Genomic DNA, 17,956 nt, shown 5'->3' on the forward strand with positions numbered 1-17,956 from the left:
AAAACAAACTGACAGGCCTCGTGGAATTTAGCGGTTATCAAAAAACTTATCAGTAGCTAATTCCAAGTTCTGTAATATTGATAATGACATGGACACATTTTTAAAGGCCGGGATGATAAAGTATAAAATAAGTAAGGGACAGGGAGACAATGTCATTAACGGTATATTCTGAACCACCCTCGTAATGTTTTCCATCTTTTTTTGAAAGATATGGAATAGTGGTTAAGGGTACTTTTAATCAAAAGAAATAATGGTTAAGAGCACTTTTACTTGAACATGAATCGCACTTTCACTGTTAGATTGGCAATGACATATATAAATATAATTGAAAAGTAAAAAATAAATAAAAATAAAAATACGACAAATTGAAAAAAAGGATTTTGTGGGGTGAGGCGGGTTAGGGCGTGGCGGAGCGGGGAGGGTGGACGCGGGTGCTAATGCTATGTGGAGCGGCGCGGTTTGAAATTTTGCGGATTAAAACAAAACCCGCGCCGCACCGTACCGCACCGCATTGTTTACCATCCCTAGAAGGATCCCTTCTGTATCAAATCCCTTATCTGTGCCATGATGCTGTGAATCTTCCATGGAGGTCTGACTTTCTTATTGACCATATTAACCAACATAAATTAGATTCAACAATAATCTTATGAAAAGCTCTATCAATACAAATATGCAACCCTAGTAGAATTGGCATAGCTTAAGCCGTATTGCTACTAATGAGGGGAAGAACTGAATGTCTCATACATACTCGATGCACATGAGACCTTGATATTATGTGAAGCTGAAAAAGATCAACTCTTACACCTCAGAGGAGTACTACTAGCTTTTGAGGCTGTGTCAGGCTTGAAAGTGAAGTTGGCGAAGAGTAATGTGTTTAGTATATTGCTGAGCTTTGTATTAATGATCTGGCAGATGTTATGGGTTTTAAGGTGGAGCGGCTACCAACCACCTATCTAGGCCTACCACTTGGAGCCAAAAGAATAATGCAAACATGTGGCGCAGGGTCTTGGATAGATATAGCAGTGAACTGGTGCCATGAAAATGGCTATATTTATTTCTTGATTGTAGACTTACACTGGTCAATGGTGTGATTGATGGTATCCCTACTTATTTGATATCTCTCTTTAAAATGCCAACATTATTGGAGAAAAAACTGAATTCTATGAGGAACTAATTTTTAGGAAGGTAATGATGATAACAAGAAGTTTCATGTGGTCAAATGGCAGGAGGTGATGAAAGAAAAGAAAGGAGGGGGATTAAGAGGGTGGAATCTAAAGCTGAATAACAAAAGTCTTTTATTTAAATGGGTTTGGAGTTTGGAGATATAATGATGATATAAACGGATTATGGAAAAAGGTGATAGATGCCAAGTATGGTAGTAAGGACATGTGGGCTCCTTGCTCAATTCAATCTTCTTCAAATGGGGGAGTTTGGAGCACAATTAGTAATCTTTCGAATGAATATAGTCAGTTTGTGAAATTGAAACAGGGGAATGGTAATAATACCAAGTTTTGGTCTTATATATGGTGGGGTATTTAAAGTCTTAGATCAAAGTTTCCTTTTCTATATAGTTGCTCTACTAACAAAAAATGGAAGACTCTTAGACTTCTACTCAAGCACTGGTTGGCAGCTAATCTTCAGGAGAGGTCTCAATGACTGTGAAGTTGATGAATTCTCTCAATTGATGCAGTCGTTGGACAATGTTAGATTGGAGGAAAACAGGAGAGATCTCTCCTTAATTTGGGCAGTAAGCAATGATGATATTTTCCCAGTCAGCAGTTCTTATAGCTTGTTACAAAAACAAGGGCTTTATCAATCAAATTGGCCATGGAAAGTAATATGGAAATCAATAGCACCTGTTAAAGTAGCCTGTTTTGGTTGGATTGCAGCAAAGGAAGCTTTTCTATTTCTGGAGAACTTGCAGAAGAGAGGTTTTGTTCTATGCAACAGGTGTTACATATGTGAAGAAGAGGCAGAAACAAACAATCATCTACTCATCCATTGCAGAGTGGCAAAACAATGCTGGGAGCTCTTCCTATACATGGTGTCAAGTGGGCAATGCCTTCCAATGTAAAGAGTTTGTTGGAGACATGGCAACACCAAAAAGAAGTGGCAAAAAGTCAACAGATAGTATGGAGAACAAGTCCTTTATGTGTGTTCTGGACAATATGGTTGGAAAGGAACAGGATTTTCTTTGAAGGCGAAAGGCAGCATGTATCTAGGATAAAAAACAGATGCTTATTAAACTTGTATTTCTGGTGATAAAGACATGTCATGGAAAATATGGAAACAATATATGGATTTTCTTGAGGACATAGGAGGAATATAGTTGCCTTGTTGTGTTAGTTGTTAGATGTTTGTAATTTTGTACCATCTTGGTACCTTCTAATAAAATCGAACGAAATTTATCCCAGCTTTCTGTTTCCAGTAATTCTCCTATTTCTTTACTGCTCTAATCAGAATTATTAGCAACATATATAGATAACCTCTTTGCTGTGTTCTTTAGTTTCAAATGAGATCTCCACATGGGGGAGCCATTAACCTCCTCATTCCATGCTTGTTCCACCACCTCCATGAAGTCTGGTTCACTAACCCTAAAGTCCAGGAATTTAAAGTATTTAATAGGTTCCTTACGCTCGGAGATCACTTCACTGAATAGAGGGGAACAATCAGCACCAGTCTAACTAGCGTGAGACATTAGTAGTAGCAAATTGATTCATCCATTCCCGATTTACCAGCACTCTGTCCAATCTCTTCCAAACGCTCCTACTAGGACTCCATCCATTTCACCAGGTAAAAATAGGGCCAGTATACCTAGCATCCATCAGGTCCCAATCCATGATACACTGTAAAAATGGCATACTTTTTCCCTTCTGTGTGGATTTCCTCCCTTTTTTTTCCCAGGATCAATAATACAGTTGAAGTCCCCAGCCACAATCCAGGGTATCTTATAAGTATCAGCTATAAGCCTAAGACTATCCCATAGGACTGCTCTCTCACTTGCTTTGCGTTTAGCATAAACAAATGACATCAAAAATGAACTTCCATCCACTGTCACTTCACATGTAACTTGTTGCCCATCAGACTGCACCACCTGACATACCACTATTTCATCCCAGAACACCTATATCTGACTATTAACATTAGAGAAGGCATTTGCATAACCCAGCATTCTTTTGTATTTGTCCACTTTATCAGCCTTATAGAAAACTTCCATCCACTGTCCCTTGTTGCCCATCAGACTGCACCACCTGACATACCACTATTTCATCCCAGAACACCTATATCTGACTATTAACATTAGAGAAGGCATTTGCATAACCCAGCATTCTTTTGTATTTGTCCACTTTATCAGCCTTATAGAAAACTTCCATCCACTGTCCCTTGTTGCCCATCAGACTGCACCACCTGACATACCACTATTTCATCCCAGAACACCTATATCTGACTATTAACATTAGAGAAGGCATTTGCATAACCCAGCATTCTTTTGTATTTGTCCACTTTATCAGCCTTATAGAAAAGGTTCTGATAATGCAATAACTAAGACTGTATTGTAAAGTTCTTAACTGTCTCATTATCAAAAAATTAAAAGTTCTCAACTGTCTCTTTGCCTGATGAGTTTTGTACCGTTAGTTCCATAAAATCTTTATATTTTCTGTTCTTTACATTTACACACTAATCTGTTGCATTCTCATATTTTAGATTGGCAGAAGCACTTGACATGCAACCTCCGGTGATGCCTGAGGATGGTCATACAACCAGGGTAACATCAGGGGACGATGCATCATCCCCTGGTGCCAGTAAAGATTCTTCTGTCCTTGAAGCCCTGTGGGATGATGAAGATACAAGGGCTTTCTATGAGTGTCTCCCAGATCTCAGGTTATCTTTCATCAGGATATTCTGAAGTTTCTTTTGTTGTTTCCTGAAGTGGGATGTCTAGTAATGGCAACATGTAGCATAAGTGAACAATTTCCCTTTTGCAGAGCATTTGTTCCAGCTGTATTACTTGGAGAAGCAGAACCAAAGTCGAGCGAACAGCCTCTGAAGGCGCAAGAGCATTCGATTGTAAGAAATTAGATTTTATCATGTACCTTATCACTTTTACTTCCCTTCTGGCTTCTTACGCTATAAGGAAATCATGGGATATGTCTATCAATTTTATTCTGGTATCCTTGTTTAGCTGCTTGCTCCTGCAATAGCCCAACTTAATGTGTTATGTGATATTTGTGCTCATAGCCAGAACATTCTTGTACCATGTTTCATGGAAGTATGCTTAAATTTTCTGAAGTGTTGGAGGAATGGGTTACAGCAATGAATAGACACTTGAATGTTTTTATACTTTCTCGATTACCAATATTCAAGGGTTGGTGGTAATTTACTTATGTACTTTTCTTAATGTTGTTCACAGAATTAGGAGTCTAAGAGGATGGGAAGTCTGCAACTTCCTAAAGTTGGATTTTTTTTGTTTTTGCAATGTTTCTTGTATTTTGACAAGGAAGGTGGATGTTCCAGTTTTTCTTCGCACAAATATGTTATTCAACAGTACCTGTGGTATTAAGTGTTTGAGCCTGTCGATAGCCTTTGGATATCTTTAAGACAAAGTACAACTTCATTTTGTGCTTCTGCTATTCCGCTGATTTTGCAGGGCACTCTGATCGTTCTTGGCTTTGTGACTATGCGAAGTGTTGTATTATTGACATGGTGCTTTTTGTCTTCGTCTTTCTGGTGAAGGATTCAGCAAGTGAAGCAGATGAAGCTCAGACTGCTGCAGTAGAGACTGCAGAGGGTGCTGTAGATGCTGGAGCTGTGCAGGAGGACAGAAATGATAAAGGCAGGGATAAAGATGAGAAGGATAAAGAGAAGACCAAGGATAAAGATGAAAAGGATAAAGAGACTGATAAGGAAAAAACAAAAGAAAAGGAAGCTGAAAGAAAAGGAGAAGGTGACAAGGAGAAAGCAAGAGGTGTCGAAGGAGCTAATCTAGATGGTCTGCTTCAGCGGCTACCCAGTTGTGTTAGCCGTGATTTGATTGACCAGTTGACAGTAATAGCACATGACTCAAAGCTTCAAATATTTGTTATCCCGGTCCCTATTTAAGAATTGATTATTTGTGGCTTCAGATATAATTTATACATTTGTTCCTGATATTTATTTTACAGGTGGAGTTTTGCTATCTGAATTCCAAGTCCAATAGGAAAAAGCTTGTTAGAGCATTGTTCAATGTCCCCAGGACATCACTAGAGTTGTTGCCATACTACTCACGCATGGTGGCCACTCTGTCAACTTGCATGAAGGACGTGTCGTCCATGCTTTTACAGTTGTTGGAAGAGGAGTTCAGCTTTCTGATAAATAAAAAGGTAATTGTAGCCTTCAGTATGTAGTGATGCACTGACTTAAAAGGATACGATCAACAAGAAGTAAAAATTGTTTATTTATTTTAATTATGTCTGCTTTGCAGGATCAAATGAATATAGAAACAAAAATAAGGAATATTCGTTTTATTGGAGAGCTCTGCAAATTTAGAATGGCACCACCTGGCCTTGTCTTCAGTTGTCTAAAGGTATGAAGAGTAAGCTTAATACAGATGCTTAGTGTAATTGAGGAGGGATGACTTAGCTTCCTTTTCCTTTTCTATTTTGAATCATGGGAAAAATACTTGGTTTGGCATTCCGTCCCCTATCACATGGTTGCTAGCAAACTTTTGACTTGCCATGCTTATCTTGAAAAGTCGCTGAGCAATTCAAGAAAATTAGTTTCTCTCCTCTACCCAGAGAAAAAATAAGTTTGTGGATGCATCAGCAACACCTGCCTCGATTATGACAATAGTTGTGACTCATGATAACAGACAGACTTATGACTATGGCAGGGCAGTGATATCTGCTCTCTAGCAATCCCTATGCTGATAAAAAGACTAAAGGTCCTTACTGAAGATAGGTTGTCAAACTATAACTAACAGTTTCACATGCTAAGGGCTTCAAAAGTGTTTAGTGCTTTTTGTTTGTTGTAAAGTTTGTGGATTAGAAGTTATGCTTGTTAGGGTTAGTAAGAATTAGATTTGGATTGATGCTGCTGCGTCCTTTTTCCTCAGGCTTGTTTGGATGAATTCAGTCATCACAATATTGATGTTGCTTGCAATCTTCTCGAGACATGTGGGCGTTTTCTTTACCGATCTCCTGAAACTGCAATACGCATGGCAAACATGTTAGAGATATTAATGCGTCTGAAGAATGTTAAAAATTTGGACCCTCGCCACATTACCTTAGTGGAGAATGCATATTACTTATGCAAGCCACCGGAAAGATCTGCGCGAGTGTCTAAAGTTCGGCCTCCTTTGCATCAGGTACATGTAATTTGCAGCTTCTGTAGTTTATGAGCTGTAATAATGCAGAGTTTAAACTTTATGCCATGGATTATGCAGTACATAAGAAAATTGCTCTTTTCGGATCTTGACAAGTCTTCAATAGAGCATGTGCTCAGACAGCTTCGTAAGCTTCCTTGGAGTGAATGCGAGGCATACCTCTTGAAGTGTTTCATGAAGGTTCACAGGGGCAAGTATGGTCAGATTCATTTGATTGCATCACTTACTGCTGGTTTAAGTCGCTATCATGATGATTTTGCTGTTGCCGTTGTTGATGAGGTTTGTCCTTTTCATTGCACAACTGTCTGTCACTTACACTAGTTTCAGCATATACAATACCTTGACCTTTGAACTTTCTCGGGGCTCCTTTAACTTGCATTGACTGCAGCGATGGACAACTCAAGAAACAAATTTAAAAGAAAAAAGACATAAAACCAACCTGATAAAGAAATGAAATAGTGTTGTATGTTCAGTAATCAGAATAGCTCTCTCTTACTACTTTCTCCATAAAATTGTAATGAATATTTTCATCTTAATTCTGCATTTCTGTTGTAGAATGGAATTGAATTGGCAAAAGGCAATATATTCAGCTACAAAATTTGCATTACAAACTTACAATACAAGTATGTCCTGACCTATAGTTGAACGAACGCCTTTTATTTATTAAAAAGAAGATAAATTATTGTGTGATATATTTTTTTTTGATATATGATATCAAATTTTATCCTCAAAAAGAAATTAGGTATCTTCATTTTCATTTTTACAATTTTTCTATGTGTACTATTATTTAAATTGTACAGACAATATGGGAATTTTTTTTAATTAATGTATCATTCACTTATTGATTGCTTTTTTCTTGTGCGTTCTTGGTCTTACTATGAGGGAAGATTCATTATCGATTAGCTTGAAGAAAATTGGATAATGTGGCTCCCATTCTCTTTTACCTCAACTCTTATAAAATTTCACTTGGACTTCAATGGGTGTTTATTTGGCCTAATATGAGCGAAGATAAAAAGGAACTATTTGTGGGGGGGGGGGGGGGGGGGAGCTAGTAGCTGTGAGGGGGTTATAGTGTCATCCCTGGTTGCAGGCAATAACAGTCAAGTTTATGAAAGTACAACCAAGACAATATTCGTCAGCGGAATAGCTAATATCAGAAAAGAAACATAGATAGAATGTATAGAAAGAAAGGATCTAAGACCTAATTTAATAACTATGGCAACAATTGGTATATGAACCAATCACCTCCTATAGAATATCAAAAGAACCAGAGATATAAACTTTCAAGAAGATGAACAAGGTCACAAGCTTGATGGCAATTCATGGAGTTCCATGAGAATCCTCAGTTTTCGGAAACCTCACATGAGTCTACAAGACTTCCACCACGATCGAAATTAAACTTCTAAGCCTAATGAAATAAACTATTTATAATGCCCAGGGGGGCAAAACTGGAAACTCACAAACTTATTTCCCAAGAAAAAACTCGGATTCAGCAACCCTCTCGCCAGAGTCCAGGTCAATGATCGGATCCAGATGAATGATCTGGATGCTCCAGTAACAGTCTTTCTTCTGACACTCTCAGCTCAATGACTTCGAACCATATATGATCTGGAGTCTTTCCTCTGCAACTCCAAGGTCAATGACTTTAATTGGAGTCAGGGCATTGATCTGAGTAGCCATTGTTGCGCAGTGACTTGTATTCTTCAACAACCTTTCCCAGGCTTCCAGGGATCTTAACTGTTGACTTTAACGTCACCAGATTTCTGCGGTGAAGGAGAAGACTGGGATACCTACTCTCTAGCAATTAAGGAGTTGACCTGGAGTTAATAGACCCTCAGTGGTCCAGAGGAAACATTGCATGGGCTAAGGGGGATAATGTTACTCTACAACCTTGAGGACAGATGGAGTTTATTTTATAATGAATGCAATGATATATTCATATCAGACCAGCAATTTAACCAAAAATCATTGCTGACATAACCTCATAGAACTGACTGCAGTCAATTGAAGAGAGGAAGTTCTGATTTTTTAATTCGAGAACATCTGTCTTGAATACAAGGGGTTTGTTGAAATGGTAAAAGTTTGGTTGGACTCTTTCATAGTCGGCGCGAGACCAAATTATGTGTCAGCTAAAAATTGAAGCTGTTGGAACATAATTTGAAGGAGTAGAATGGTTAGCCTTTGATAGCATAGAGAAAAAGGAAGGTAAATCTGTTAAGCAAGTTATAGGCGCTGGATGATATTCCAGAAGAGAGTGCCGTGTTTGAGTTAATAATGGCAGAGGAAGCTGAAGCTCTAATGGAGTTACATAAAATAACTAGTGTGGCAATTTTAGCCCATAATATTATAACTCACCCAACCCGCCCAAGGTTAAAGATGAAAATAGCTTGCTTGATTTCAGACTCTAGAATCATGTACAGTGTACAGCTATCTGGAACCCCTTCTTTTTATTTTTGTATAGAGGGGTTGACAGCCAGAGGCGGACCTACATGGGGACTAGAGGGGTCACCGAAACCCGTTAGCCTCGGCAAAAATCGTGTATATATAATATGTATATACAACAAGGACCCCTTAAATATTTTTTATGTGCCCCCTAAACTCAAAAGAAGGACTGCACATCTGGTTTAGCATTCCGCTTGTGTTCCCTCAGTTGCCATATCACCTGGGTTCGAGCCCAAACACTAGCGTTTTTTTCATTTTAATTTTTCCCTCTATGAATTTAAGGTAGAATAGAATTGTGTATTTAGTGCTCATCTTGTTTTTTCTCTCTCTTTATCTTTTCTAAGTTCATGAACAATATAGTAGTCAACTTAAACACAAATAGTCTGAATCTCCTAACTTTGAGAAACATCCTTCTTCTAGATATTGAAAAGGTAATAGAGAGAAACATAAAAAGATTAAAGGAAATTGCAAGGGGATAAGATATTCCATTAGCAAGAAGCCAATTACCTTCTTTATCGTGATAATTAAGTTTATAAGCTTTACTATTTTCTTGACCTGTATAAAAATAAGCCATTCAATAAAAAATTTCCCAAAAACAGTAATAAAAAACTCCAAAAATCCTTATGCGATATCAGTCAATTCAACGGCATGACTGAGACTCTACATGGACAGCTTAACAGACCTTTAATCTTGTTGTTATTAGACTTAAGTTTATGATATTTTTGAACATCCTTTCGGTCACTGATACAAAATCATTGAGTTTACGAGGAGTTAGCACGCCAAATTTATTTTATCGTTACTAGCTGACATATCTATGTATATAGCGGTGCCCCCGCTGAGCTCAAATCCTGGGTCCGCCTCTGTTGACAACATTGTATTTCCTTGGAACCATTTTAGTGATGTTTGTTTTTATTTTATGTAATCACTAGTTACCTGTCCCAAAAGATAAAAAGAGAATTTTCGCAATAGCTAGAAAGTAAAGTGACAAACTTTTCTTCCATATATGTTAACAATTGATTTAAGTACAAAGGAATGTGAAAAATAAATACCAAAACACTCAAAATATAAAATAACCATAGCAGCACGGATTCTATCAAGGGAAGACACACACTCAGACCCCATAAAGAGAACTGGATCCACTTCTCAAAACTCGGAAAGATATTTTTGAAGTTTGATATATCAAGATAGTGAAAGAGAAATTATATGTATATCTTAATGAGATTCCAACTTCATCCCAATCAGTTGCAAAATCTAGCTTTAGTTTATTGGACTTTTAGGCGCTTGAAACTATGAAGAACAGAAAATTTTCCATCTTATGCCTTTTTGATATCTGAACCACATTTATGTGGCATAAACAAATTTAGATCTTACTGATTTTCCTTGTTTATTCTCTTTTTTGGGTCACGCTTTGCAAGTAACCACAAAATAACCTCGTGACTTTGTTCTTCTAATGCTGAAGGGCTGGGCATCTTTAACCACTATATCAATTGATCAATAAATAGCTCTCAATCCCAGACTGTTTGGGTCTGCTATATGGTTCCTCTATGTTCATTGTGCTCTAATTGACCGATATATATGATCTTATGGCATCATACACTTGATGCTGCATTTGCAATTTAAACTTTGAATTTTGAATTCTATAGGTTCTGGAGGAGATCAGGGTGGGATTAGAGTTGAATGACTTCGGGATGCAGCAAAGACGTATTGCTCACATGCGTTTCCTAGGGGAATTATATAACTATGAACTTGTTGATTCCTCTGTTATATTTGACACGCTCTATTTGATTCTCGTTTTTGGCCATGAAACATCTGAGGTATGGATCTGCTTTTAACCAATCTTCAGTTACATTGATGTTATGTATTATTTATAGGGAAAACAGTTTTGTTAACATGGCCGGTTCAGGAGAATGTGGCACTATGAGACCTGTTTTCCTTGAATATGTTAGCTCTGCTCTGCAAGACCGGCTTTGGAGCTTGATCTCATTTGGAAGAATCCTTGAGATAATGACATAACTTGAAGATGAGAAAGATAGCTGTGATAGAACTCTTCCTAACTGGTTATAAACTATGGAAAACTAATATAATAAGTTGAATATAAAAAATAAAGTTTCTCCGACTGTGGTTATAATAAGCTTATTTCATTGGCATTATAATTAGTTTTACTAACCTCAATGGTTGACAAGTTATTCCTGAAGGGGCATTACTGTGGCTATCATTATGAAAGAAAATCTGGCAATAATGCATATAATTATATTATGCTTTCACATTGTTATTAATATTTGTGCTTAATGAATAGGCTTCATGCTCTTAAAATATTATTTTAAAAGGGCAGCCCGGTGCACTAAGCTCCCCCTATGTGCGGGGTCCGGGGAAGGGCTGGACCACAAGGGTCTATTGTCTTAAAATATTATTTTAGAACTTCAATTATTCAGGACTTTGGCTCATGCCACTTTTATTTGATTTAAGTTAGTTATATCTTGTCATTGCTTGGTTACTGGTGGTGGCCTTTTTGACGACATAGATCTAGCTCTGTACTTTTAAAATGAAATTCAAATCCTTTCGTTCCTAGTTTAATTTCTTATTCTAGAGAACCATTTACTGATATCTGATGCAAGTTTTTTTCCCCACAGCAAGATGTGCTGGATCCTCCCGAGGATTGTTTCCGTATCAGGATGGTTGTTACACTACTTGAAACCTGTGGGCACTACTTTGATCGAGGTTCATCGAAGCGAAAACTTGATCGCTTCCTAATACATTTCCAGAGGTACATATTGAACAAAGGTGTACTCCCCCTGGATATAGAGTTTGATTTGCAGGTTGGTTCCTTTATATTCTGTCCTTCTCTATACATGCCTGTAGCGTCAATAAATCATCAAGTCATCATAACAAATGAAGAAACATAACCTGCTTCTGTGCCCTACAAACATTATAGAAAGTACCTTAGAAGCTATTCCCCATAACAGTGAGCCAAAGATGTATTTAGGTAGTTTTATAGTGTTGAGAACTATAAGCAAAGATATCCATTCCTGGCTGAAAATATGAACACTTCCTTCTTATGTCGCGTACAAAATTGTTGTTGTGTGCACAAAGGTTAGATGGCATATTTATGCTCTTTGCTTCAATCATTTCTTTCATTTTTTCTACAATTTTTAGTATTATTTTTACTTGCAATTGTATGATCTAGGGTTAAGGGGATTTAATCTATAGTGTCCTACTTGAAAGTGTCAGGTTATATCGCCTGAGCTAACTGGTGGTTAGAATTATTATCATTATTATTAATTGCACAAACAATTTATCTCTAAGTGGCAATGTAATGCTCTGTTAAAGTCCGTGCTTGCTCAGGACCTATGAGGTTAGTCCAGACTATTACTGTAGGTGGCTCTAGGGTGAAGCAATACAGTCACTTTGTCCGACAGATAAGGAGCCAGGAGGACCTGGACCTATGAGGTTAGTCCAGACTATTACTGTAGGTGGCTCTAGGGTGAAGCAAAGGACCTGAAAGTAGCAACATGCACACATTCCGACCCCCCCCCCCCCCCCCCCTAAAAAAAAAAGAAAAGGGAAAACAAAAAGAAAGGTTAGAGAACATGGCCTGGTACTAGGGCTGTGCATCGGATCGGATTTAGCATATTTCAGATTGTAAATTCGGATTTCGGATTTTATAAAATACAATCCGAATTAAATTGGCCCAGATCAGATTTTAAAGTTTGGATCGGGTAAATATTTTTGATTTTTGGATTGGATAAATATTTAGGATCGGGTTGTATGCCTTTGAAGGCTACTAACAATCTAATCGGCTATTGCACTTTTTAAGGCTATTGCTATTTACCATTCTATTAAGTTGAAAGGCAACAAATGTCTTTCACAGCAATAGACAAAACAAAAGTTTCATACCAAAATAAAATAAACTGAAATTCCAAACAATTGTTTAATAAGGGAGAGGCGTCGTTGTCCATCGATAGGAAGGAGAGACCGAGACTGAGAGACACAAAGGTAAGACTTAATAGAAGCGGACGGAGCAATCCAAAGAGAGGTCAGGGAGAGAGACTTTGATCTAAACTAAGAAAAGAAGAGTCTAAAGAGATGCGAATGAAATGAGAAGACTTAACACTAATATTTATACATGTTCATATAATTCGGATTTCAGATCAGATTGGATTAAAATTTTACCAATCCGAATCCGATCCGATTATCCGAACTTTTAAAAATCCTAAGCCATATCCGATCGGAATATCCGAAATTCAAAAATCCGAATAGAGTAGATCGGTTTGGATTCTTGGATATCTGATCCAAATGCACAACCCTACCTGGTACAACTTCCTGTAATATTCAATACAAATGATATAATATTAGAAATTTGTTAAAACTACAAAATCCAAATGCAAAGAGTAAAAAGGAGTACTGTTGCTCTGTAATGTATAAGTTTGCTGGTTTCGACAGTTCTGATCATTTCTGAAGCGCTACTTGTTTCCTTCTGCGGTGAGTTGACCTGAATGTAGCACTTACAGTTTTAGAAACAGTATTCAGGAAAGAAAAGTGGAATGCTCTTTCTTGAGCCTCATAATACTTTACATACCACAACAACTATTATCCAAACTCCTGCCAGTGCTGCTCATCGAACAGCCGGACAACGATGCTGTTACTGCCATCTGGCTCCTTCCCATTTCCCATTTAACAAAGCCGCCGTGCAAGCTTCGGCAATCATTTCCCAAAGCTTGCCTGTGTGCGAATTACAGATCAATTAGTGTAATTTTTGGTGTAACCTAATCTTATTTTAATCTTCTTCTATGGCGAGGGATATAGGTATTCTTCTAGTTACCTAGCTATGACAGAAAGCCGCTTCCGATCGTCTTGCACATTCATCAATGTAGCAAGCAAAAAAATTGCATAAGTGAGACACAATTAGTTGCACTCATCTCAGAACTAAGGCAACATAAAATAAGCTAAATCACATAGTTGGGTCAGTTCCCAACATGTGTAAATCACCTTTTACTTCATAAGCATTATGCAAATGCATGCAGTCGTAATGTCAGGAGTCACAAAGACCTTGATACACAAGTTAAGTTATTGTCAATCATACCTAGGCAGGCAATACTAGCAGATGAGGAATCCAAGCCCGACGCATCAAGAATATTATTCTGAGAAGCAATATGCACATGAAGCTTATCCCAGTCCTTTTTCTTGATCTTTGTACCCTCATCATCATCAATATCAGTTGCACGCTTGAGTTTTCCCGAAACATCTGCACAATGAGCGAACACAAATATAGAATCAGGAGATAAGGATGATGTGGAATGAGAAGGAATGGAATTAATGGTAGTAGAAGGGGAAGCTGAAGCTGTGAAGGTATCAAGAAAATCAGTTGTAATAGGAAAATATGAAATGGAAGAGGATGAAGTTTTATCATAAGGAAAATATGCTCATGAAATGGCACATCTCTAGAATAGAATATGAAGTGATAAAACTTTATCCTCTTCTTTTACCTTACATGGATATAAGGTTAAGCTCACTTCTACTGGTTCTTTCACCTTAAAAATTAGATTACTTACATGATATCTTACTTGTCCCATCTTTTCAATATAATCTCCCATCTGTACTGCGGAAATTGGCAAGGCTTCACAAGGGCTCTACATAAGGAAAATATGCTCATGAAATGGGACATCTCTAGAATAGAATATGAAGTGATAAAACTTTATCCTCTTCTTTTACCTTACATGGATATAAGGTTAAGCTCACTTCTACTGGTTCTTTCACCTTAAAAATTAGATTACTTGCATGATATCTTACTTGTCCCATCTTTTCAATATAATCTCCCTTCTGTACTGCGGAATTGGCAAGGCTTCACTAGGGCTCTACATTCTGGATACCCCCCCCCCCCCCCACACACACACACCCCACAGAGTGCTCCTGTAATCTCATTCCATCCACTATAAACACCATTCCTGTAAATAGTTTACATTCATCTTGTGGTGTGTTACACTCCGTGAATAGTTCTGATTGTGTTTCTGGTGCTGTATTCACAGTCCACTGATCTACACTATGTGCCTCAACCTGTTTGTAATAAAGATTCATTGAAGAAAAAGGACATTCTGGCAACAAAATATTAGGTCCCATGCCTTAACTAACCTGCAAGATCCACTAGCAGAAGGCACCTGAACAGAAGTGGAAATGTCCACTGGAATAGACTCATGAAAAGTCCTTATAGCGCATATTCTCCCCATTACCAGTATCATTAGTCTCAGATTTATCACTATTAACAAAGGCAATCAGCATACCCTGTCTCCATCACCCAAATGTTGAACCATTAAATTGAGTGGAAACTAACATCATCCCCAGTATCATTGGTCTTTGCATTTGGATTTTGTAGTTCTAACAAATTTCTTTCTGAGGTACTGTATCATTTGTATTGAAGTTGTACCAGGCCATGTTCTTCAGATGGAACAAGCTATACAAAGTGGCTTCAAAGATGCTTGCATTATTGGCTTAAGCTTTACGGTTTCTTCCTACAAATTCCTTGTTAGTTGTTACTGTAGACCAATGTGGTTCTTTCACTATAGACATTGGAGTGTGATTTTGTTACTTGTCTTTGCTTAAATTTCTGATGGCCGTTCTGTGGGTTCTGTTCCACAACAATTGACTATTCTTATTCATTGCCATCTTTCTGGAATTGAGGTCACAATTTTTTCCAGGACTTATTTGCCGAATTACGTCCTAACATGATGAGATATGCATCAATTGAAGAAGTCAATGCTGCTTTAGTTGACCTTGAGGAGCATGAGCGCATAGTTAATGTAGAAAAAGCCAACAATGAGAAGCATTCTGACAGCGAGAAAATTCCCAGCAGGACAACCTCTGGAATGTCTGTAAATGGTAAAAGCCTTGCGAATGGCATTGAAGAAAATGGAATGCATGAAGAGATCATGGAGACTGAAAGTGATTCCGAGAATGGCACCATTGAGCATGTGGGTCACGATGATGATGAAGAGACAGATGATGGGAATCGGGATGAGAGGGGTGACACTGAGGATGAATCTGATGATGGTGATGGACCTGGTTCGGATGCGGAGGATGAAGTACATGTCAGGTCAAAGGTTGCAGGGGCTGATCCTCTGGAGGAGGCAGAATTTGAGAGAGAGCTTCGGGCTCTGATGCAGGCAAGTAAAGGACTCTGGTCTGCTTATTGTTGTCTCTTACTTTTTGCTTTATGACTGAACTTTTCAATTTATTGTAACGCCAAGAAAAGCAAGTAGATATATGGCAGCTGAAGTACCTCCCACCCTCCATAGAAATTACGAGGCGGGGAATCTTTCTGATAAAATATCAAAGAATTAAATGCTGATTGAAGAGATATATGCTTAGGAGATTCAATTGGAATTTAGTAACTCCTTTCTTTATAAGTTACACATGAGAATTTGTCCCAATACTACTAACGGTTATTGTTACATGAGTTTGCAGGAAAGTTTGGATTCAAGAAAATTGGAATTACGGGGAAGGCCTACACTAAACATGATGATACCAATGAATGTCTTTGAGGGGCCATCTAAGGACCATCGCGGGGTTGAAGGAGAGAGTGGTGATGAAACGTTGGATGAAGGAGCTGGAGGAAGTAAGGAGGTTCCAGTGAAGGTTCTTGTGAAGCGAGGTAGTAAGCAGCAGACAAAGAAAATGCTCATTCCTCGTGATTGCTCACTCATTCAGAGCACAAAACAGAAAGAAGCAGCTGAGCTTGAAGAAAAGCAAGACATCAAGAGGCTGGTTCTGGAGTACAATGATAGAGAGGAAGAAGAACTTAATGGGTTAGGGAATCAGCCACCAAGCTGGACACAAAACAGTGGGAGCAGAGTTGCTCATAGGGGCAACACATGGGATGCACCTGGCAGGGGCAGTGGGTCACGTCATCGCTATCTGTATCATTCAGGTGGCGGGCTTTATTATGGCAGAAGAAGATGAATTCAATCTCATGTTACAGTATGGTAATGGCTAGCTCTATCAAGTTGGTTTGCTACATATTTGTTATTGGAAGTGGAAAAGTGGCTCCAGTTTATTGCATATGCCACCTTCCAGTTGAGGGTGGTGGTTTATCTTGGGCTGGCATTAGCATGTCCAGGAAATTGCCTCCTGTGAACTGCAGTACCTATAAAGAGATCTATGTATGGGGATGGTACGTATATGAGTTGGTGCTACATCTTCCGCTGTGTCAAGATTCTAACTTAGCAAATGACTTGCTATCCGTGTATATACTGTTGAGTAATTAAGAAATATCATCTTATGTTATGGCAGAAGGAAAGAATGTTTCCTGCGTAGTTTCACTGACTCTTGTTCTGAAGCAGATGATGTCTGACTCTGCCCTTACAGTTGTTGCTGATTAGGCATTTGAGATGTTGCCTTAATTTTGGAGTTTGGCTGGCCTCTATTTATTGATTAATGGCAAGTTCATCTCAGAATACTTGTGTCTAGGGGAATAACATTTTACACTCTCCCCATTTTTTGGGTTTTCAAGAAAGGGAATGAGTTACACTTTCTTCATAACTGGCTGGCTTGTGACAGATATCTGTAGTTTTAGTAGGGGGTTAGGTTAGGTGACGCGTCACCCCGCGAAGAATTTAAATCGCCCTGTTCCATCCTGCATATCAACTTTTTGTGTTATAAACCCGCCCCATCCCGCATAGACCCACCTTAACCTTGTCCAGCTTAAGTTACTATATTTCATCTTTTTTTCTTAACACTGTAAGTATTTTCTTTTAGATAAAGCAATTAGTCTGGTCAGATCAAGCACTCGTATATTTGGTGCATTACCAGTTTGGAGTTTAATTTTTATTTAGGATCCGTTTGGCCATAATTTTTTCCCCCGATTGTTTTTACTTTTTTTCGGAATCCGTGTTTGGCCACGAAAATTTTAAATAAGAAGAATTTCGAAATTTTTGGAAATTTGAAACTCTTTTTCAAAATGCATTTCAAATCACTCACAAAAATTTAAAATCAGCATATTCTTCACTTTTTTTTCTCGAAATTTTACAGTTCTTTTGTCCAAAACCACTGTATTATGATGTTTTGAAGGTTTTTATCAACTCCAGAATCCAAAGCATTCCCTCAATGTTAGATATCTTTTCTATCTATATAGCTGGCATAACCTCTCCCTTATTGGTTCCCCTA

General features: G+C 38.1%; 1 protein-coding gene across 2 annotated transcripts in view; it reads left to right on the top strand.

Moving 5' to 3' along the window:
• Positions 1 to 17,526, top strand: part of LOC109212694 (regulator of nonsense transcripts UPF2) — a 33,508-nt gene extending 15,982 nt beyond the window's left edge. For both annotated transcript variants that reach the window (XM_019376365.1, XM_019376363.1), the window contains exons 8-18: positions 3,706 to 3,882; positions 3,987 to 4,068; positions 4,735 to 5,046; positions 5,163 to 5,360; positions 5,462 to 5,563; positions 6,092 to 6,343; positions 6,422 to 6,640; positions 10,447 to 10,617; positions 11,434 to 11,619; positions 15,493 to 15,957; positions 16,259 to 17,526. In XM_019376365.1, the coding sequence (XP_019231910.1) occupies positions 3,706 to 3,882; positions 3,987 to 4,068; positions 4,735 to 5,046; positions 5,163 to 5,360; positions 5,462 to 5,563; positions 6,092 to 6,343; positions 6,422 to 6,640; positions 10,447 to 10,617; positions 11,434 to 11,619; positions 15,493 to 15,957; positions 16,259 to 16,753 (2,659 nt within the window). In that variant the 3' untranslated portion in view covers positions 16,754 to 17,526. The remainder of the gene's footprint in view (positions 1 to 3,705; positions 3,883 to 3,986; positions 4,069 to 4,734; positions 5,047 to 5,162; positions 5,361 to 5,461; positions 5,564 to 6,091; positions 6,344 to 6,421; positions 6,641 to 10,446; positions 10,618 to 11,433; positions 11,620 to 15,492; positions 15,958 to 16,258) is intronic.
• The last annotated feature ends 430 nt before the right edge of the window (positions 17,527 to 17,956 follow it).

This window comes from Nicotiana attenuata, unplaced genomic scaffold (genome assembly GCF_001879085.1).
Source record: "Nicotiana attenuata strain UT unplaced genomic scaffold, NIATTr2, whole genome shotgun sequence".
NCBI classification, from domain to species: domain Eukaryota; kingdom Viridiplantae; phylum Streptophyta; class Magnoliopsida; order Solanales; family Solanaceae; genus Nicotiana; species Nicotiana attenuata.